Source organism: Gastrolobium bilobum, unplaced genomic scaffold, assembly GCF_033153095.1.
Source record: "Gastrolobium bilobum isolate Gb01-03AN ecotype WA unplaced genomic scaffold, APGP_CSIRO_Gbil_v1 utg3870, whole genome shotgun sequence".
Lineage (NCBI taxonomy): Eukaryota > Viridiplantae > Streptophyta > Magnoliopsida > Fabales > Fabaceae > Gastrolobium > Gastrolobium bilobum.
Genome location: NW_026895180.1, coordinates 956,081 through 962,541, shown reverse-complemented (window position 1 = coordinate 962,541; position 6,461 = coordinate 956,081). Strand labels below are relative to the sequence as shown.

General features: G+C 31.6%; 1 protein-coding gene across 1 annotated transcript; it reads right to left on the bottom strand.

Annotated features, from left to right (window-relative positions):
• Positions 1 to 266: 266 nt before the first annotated feature.
• On the bottom strand, positions 267 to 6,142 carry LOC133297514 (serine carboxypeptidase-like 40). Its single transcript, XM_061496682.1, has 7 exons — positions 5,751 to 6,142; positions 4,177 to 4,284; positions 3,769 to 4,043; positions 1,698 to 1,955; positions 1,197 to 1,405; positions 893 to 998; positions 267 to 509 (listed from the first exon to the last, which is right to left on the bottom strand). Exons 1-7 carry the CDS (start codon positions 6,118 to 6,120, stop codon positions 354 to 356), a joined length of 1,482 nt encoding a protein of 493 aa, XP_061352666.1. The 5' UTR covers positions 6,121 to 6,142; the 3' UTR covers positions 267 to 353.
• Between the last annotated feature and the right edge of the window lie 319 nt (positions 6,143 to 6,461).

Sequence of the window (6,461 nt, the reverse complement as noted above, 5' to 3'; positions counted from 1 at the left end):
GAATAAATGATCGCCAATAAGAACTGAATGTAAGACAACGAATTATAATCGAATTTACTTTTTTTGGGAAAAAATTATTAGAGTATATGAAAATATCTCATAATATTTCAATTGTATTTTAGACAATTTCTATATTTTATGATTTATTCCCTTATTTATTTAAGATTTGAAATCTAATATTAATATAAATAGGTATTAGCCTTTGTATTTTATATCACATCATAGCATATTACAATTAGATCAATACCAATTTCATATTATTCTCTCTTTTCTTCGTTCCATACTTAAATTTCTATAATTTGAACATAAACTAATCATAACTATAGCAATTATTGAAAACAGGATTACATTAATCATATTCTTTTAGGATGAGGAAGTGGAGATCCGTCTAAGAAATATTTGATCAAAGAAAGGGCTCTTGCTGGTTGGTAACTTGGCACTTGATGCCCTGCTCCTCTCACCGTAGCAAATGTTAGGCCTCCCTCATATACTTGTGTATAGCCACCAACCTGTGTCACACCAAAGTTCTTCTGAAAATGCATTCTTATACTAATAAGTAATAAAGCATGATTAAAAACGTTTGTACAGACACTTCATATGGTTATTCTTTCAATTCAATTGTTAAGTTTTTGTGTGATATTATTAGGCAATTACATTAGCTAACATTTATTTACGGGAAAAATTATATTTATAAACTTTTTGTTTATCAACTCTTACAAACTACACTAAGTATGACCGGTCATACTTCAATCAAGAGTGTATGACTGGTCATACTTAGTGTAATTTGTAAAAAAAAATTGTAAACAGATGCTTCTCCTTTATTTACAACAATTAAAAAAGGAAGGGAAAATTAACATTGACATTCTAGTGTAAGTAATAGTTTCTAAATTACCTCTCCATAGGCGAGCCAAGGGTACCAAGTAGTTTTAATGGGAAGCTTCATCTTATTAATGGAATACTTGGTTGAAGTAACAGGCACTCTTCCATCTATGTCACCACTGTATCATACAATAAATAAATAATTAAAATTTGTATATGCTCACATCTACAGAAGCTAAAGGATATATGTTTGGCAGGAGAAAAAGAGTAATGGGAAAAACAGGAAATAATAATATTATTATTAGAAGACAAAGGAAAAGGGTATGTTAGTTGCAAGTTTCTATAAATATTATATAAAGGGGGAAGGAAGAATTTACCTGAAAATCCAAACCCTAAGGCTATTATTTAGGAATTCATGTAAAAGGGGAAGGACTGTTGAAGGGGCATCAACCCACTTTGTAATGACATTACTGCAGGGTTCCCAGTCATATTTGAGCTTTGTGACATTGGCATGGAGGGCCTCTTGAACATCTTCTCTGTTAAGATATGCATACACATAATACTCACTACATGGATCAATCACAATCTGCAAAACAAATAAACAAGGATTCTATTCTTGTCAAGTTCATACAATTATGGATTTTCTTAAGTTAACTAGACCTAATATACCATAGTTGGAGAATGATCCGTTTAAAGTTTTTTTTTACAAATTACATTAAGTATGACCGGTCATACACTCTTGATTGAAGTATGACCGGTCATAATTAATGTAGTTTGTAAACAAAAAATTTATAAATATAATCTTCCACATTATAGTTATCTAAATTAATAATTAATGATTTTTTATTTTGAAAAAAGGGTTGAAATTTGAAGCTTACAGAGTTCTTCTTGGGCTGGGCCGTGAGATTGAAATTTTTGCATTGGGGAGCATAAATGTTGTATAAATCAATGAATGCAAGATCTCTGTCAAGTTCATCCGAGGCTGCCTTACATTCACTACTTGTCTCATTATGTGATGAGAAATCACAAGCTTTGTTGATATCATACGCTGCTTGGTCTGATATGATTGCATGGCTAGCAAGAAAATCAACCATTCCTTTCACGTCAGTTTCATCGTTGATCACTGCATTCCCAATCTGCACAGTGGAAAAAAGAGATGCATATTCTTCTTTGTTTTGCTTAATTTTGTTCTATTGTAATAAAATTCACATCAAACCTTAGTAAGAAACTTAAAAGCCTTTATCATTTGACTCTTTTGTGGTACCATCTTTTTTTAAGGATAATAGATGCTGAATTTGTTAAACATTTATTGTTTTTAGAATTTTTCTCCTACCCAAGTTTTTTTTTTCTTTTTTTTCAAGGGTACACTTACAAGGGTGAGTTTTTATACGTTTATTTTTTTTATTACATGATTAAGTTATTTTTAAAAGAGAATGTTATACTTACAACCTTTTTGTTTACAAACTACACTATGTCTTACCGGTAAGACATAGTGTAATTTGTAAGTTTATAAAAAAAAATTTGTCAATATAACCCTCTTTATTTTTAAAAACTAAAATTAAGTAAATTAAATAAGACAAAAATATTTCTGCAGTTATGGCATAAATACTTTATCTACAACAGACACAAAGCTATCAAATATGATGTCGGATCCTGATTTTTTTTTTTAAATAAAATAAAATTGGTGGGTCCCATTTTTTGTCTCCAAAATAGACACTACTTTTCTGTGACTTGCTGTAAAAAAAGTAATGCTCATTAAATAAGGGGGGAAATTTTCATGTTATTGAAGACATCTTGTCTTATATGATATAGATAAACATGTGGCGGTCACCTTTTATAAAAATAAAATAAAATAAAGGGATCCACATAATAAAATAAAGGGATCCACATATTTATTTTTATGACATGATTTTCAACAACATGAGATCAATAAGTATAGGTTATAACTATGGGAGATCCATACCCCTAGCACCCAATAATGAAAACTGAAAAGACATATAAACAAAGGGAGAAGGAATTCGTGTTGTAGGAGAACCCTTTCTCATGTTAGTGAGAGTTTGTTTTGTGTGCAATAATTTTTTTTATTTTTTATGTGTAGGCCTCACTATAAATTTGAGTGTGTAGAAAACTTTCCTCCTCTCTAATAACATGAGAAATTGCCCATAAACAAATGAACAAATAGACCATGGAGATGATTGTGGTCCACCAAATTACCCAAAAATGGTTCGGTCCTAATGGCCTTTACTCATCACAAATCCACAATGTCTCACTACCCATACTTGGGAAGGGACCACTTATCATAACTGGTCCTTAGTCAATAAAAGAAAAAGCCTTTATATCTCGAGAATCATGTAACTAGTGGCATGATCACCAAGACCCAAAAACAAAATGATATCATCACATACCAAGGATCATAATTCCACAATTTAAATTTAATAAGCCAATCATGAGCCATAAAATAACTAAAAACTTGGACCCACCCACAACTAGCTTGTAAACCCAGCTAATCAGAAAAAAAAATTTCTTCACCATCGTGAAAGTAACAAGAATTTTGAAAAAGCCTACGCACAGAGGCTATAATTATTGAGATAAGACCCATCAAATTATGTTTTAGAGCTAATTAACACGTGAGTTAATAATAGTTCTAATATTTATTAAAAGGATAAAGGATTTCTCCAGTCACCGGAGATAAAGTTATCTCCAGTGAATTCAAAACGACGTCGTTTTGGGGCGAAAATCAAGATATTTTTGTAATTATAATATATTGCAGGGTTATATTAGTCTTTGTCATTATAATTTTTTAATCTTATAATAAAAAATGATGTCGTTTTGAGTTCACTGGAGATAACTCTATCTACTCCGGCAACTGAAAATACTTTTCCCTTGTTAAAAAGAATAAAATAATAGTTCTAATTGGTAACCAAAGAGTAGGAAGAGGATTGCACATACCAAGATTCCTTTGAGATTGATGATTGTCTTATTTGCCATTTTGTTATGATAGAGAATGGTATGTGCAAGTTGAGGGACATAATGTCCAGCATAGCTCTCCCCACAAATATAAAACTCTCTATTCTTATATTCTGGAAACCTCTCCAACCAATTGACCAAGAGCAAATAGTTATCTGCAGCTGTTCTCCTATCTCCATTGGTATCATAATCTGTTGATCTGTTTGAATAAGAAAATCCTACCCCAACAGGTGACTCGAGGAACAAGACATTTGCAGCTTCAAAAATCCAATTAATTAAGCAATAAGTGACATACTTAAAAATGATAATTTCTTTTGTTGTAGTAAAAAGATTCAATTAAAAAAAAAAAAAAAAAAAAAAACCAAAAAGAGAATATGATTATTGGTATACCATAGTTCCACGAATATCTATTTATGTGTAGTGTTTTGCCGTCACTATTTACTCGAAAAGGTCCAAGTTCTTGCATTGCTCCATAGGAAAGAGATGAACATCCGGGACCTGAAATTAATTAAAGTGAAATCATAATTAATGTAAATTATCCACAATGAGATATTAAACAATGAAATTTATTTAATTTGTTTTCTTCTTGACTTTTTTATATTCATGCTTGTTCGCACATGCACCGTGCTACCCTACCAATTGAACAAGCACATGAGGCTCGCAATTGTTGACCCAGAAGAGCATCACATCATTATCCCTAGTGATGAACAATGTCTATATAAATTAAATGGGAAAGATTTGTTTACAAACTTTTTTTTTACAAATTATATTATGTCTGACCGGTAATACTCTACTCAAAAGTGTATTATCGGTCAGACATAATGTAGTTTGTAAACAAAAAATTTATAAATATAACATTCTCCTAAGTCGGCGTATTTTAAATTATTATAATTGTATCGCAAGCAAAGATTTTATTAACGGAACTACAGCTACTTGGCACCTTCGTGAAACCAATTATAAATAGTTGTATTGCATAAATATATTATGGTAGCTTTTTTATTTATAAATTTCTTTCATATGTTAATTTGTAATTCTTTTCGAGGAGGTTACAATATATGCACGCCTTAAATTACGGGATTTGAACACCTACTATCCGGCAAAACACTGGTTTTATAATTCGCCTTAAGAACCGTTAATTAACTGATTTAACTTAGTAAATAAAATAACCATGGCTAGCTGTTCATGTGAATATATAAATCATCTTGTCCCGCAAATTAATGAAATCAGTTTATACTAAATAAATATTTATATAACAGTTCAACATTATACGAAGTCATACAAAGCAAGCAATTATGAATTTCATGAGAGAGAGAGAAGAGCTGCTCCACAAGATGATGGGGGACAATTATATGTTAGTTGAACAACTCTTGTACAAAAAAAAACATATATACAATATTATATGTGCGGTTATAAGGTTGTGCAATTAGCATTGTGATGTTGACACCTTTGTTGCGATTATCATTCATCTCTAATTGTTGCACCACTTGCAACAAAATGAGTAACTTGTTGACAAGGAAATCAGATAAAATAGATCATTGCGAACTGGAAATGAAATAATGAAGGTAAATTAAACCGCTATAGGATGTATTTAGCTAGGTTTTTTGGCCAGATTCTTTAGGATTTCTTTTAGCATATTTTCAAAAAAATTTAATAAAATCCTATTCGGGAGACAATTCTATTCGAAGTGGGTCCAGTTTTTTTGTTTATCTATAGGTGATGTCTGGAAAAAAGCATTTACATGTGCATGCGTGTGGAAACTGGACACACTCTTTGAAAGAAAGTGTGTAAATGCAAGGCTTTCAAGTAATTAAACTACATAAACAGCTTTCATGTTTGGGTGTCTAACACTTCAACTGCATCAAACAAGATGCATTTTCTGCGGTTAGACCGTGGCCACATTAATTGTGGTTGAAAACAAGGACTAATTATATAAAAATTAATCATATTAATTAATGGTATTTTACCTCCATTGAGCCAAAGAAGAAGAGGGAGTGTTTCTTTAGAACGTTGAGCTTCAACAAAGTAATAATAAAAGGCACGACCAGCCAATTTATTCACTGTGACATACCCTCCATATTGAGAAAACTTCACTTGGGGCTGTCCTGGAAGCCTCAAAATCCTATCTTTCTCTTTCATGCCATCCTGAGAATGAACAATGTTATCATGCTCAAGCTCTTGTACCTCAAACTCACTCATATCAATTTGTGAACTTCCTCTGAACTTGGACTTTTGAAGATTCCCAAGAGCTCGAACTTGTCCATTTCCATGGATTTCAACCACAAAGAATGACAGAATGAGAAAGGATAGAAGAACAGAACAACTTGTTCTGCCCATTATGTTTTAATTGTACGTTGTGTCTTTCTATGGACACACCTTAGTGAAGGAGAGTGGCAAGGTATATATAGGAGAGTGAGAATAGATAGGTATGGGGCTAATGGTTGCATATATATATATAAGAAGGGTCTTATAATTCTCATCTTAGGAGAATTGAAATCTCATGTTGTATAGATAAAAAGCATATGAGATTCATGTGTTAGAAAAAATTATATGTAGGATCCGTGTCAGCACGGAAATCGAAGGGTGTGTAGGAAAATTGTAATTCTCATGTTAAATGAGAATTATAAAACTCGTATAAGAATCCAAAACTAGCTAGCTGTTTTAGATCAACATAACAT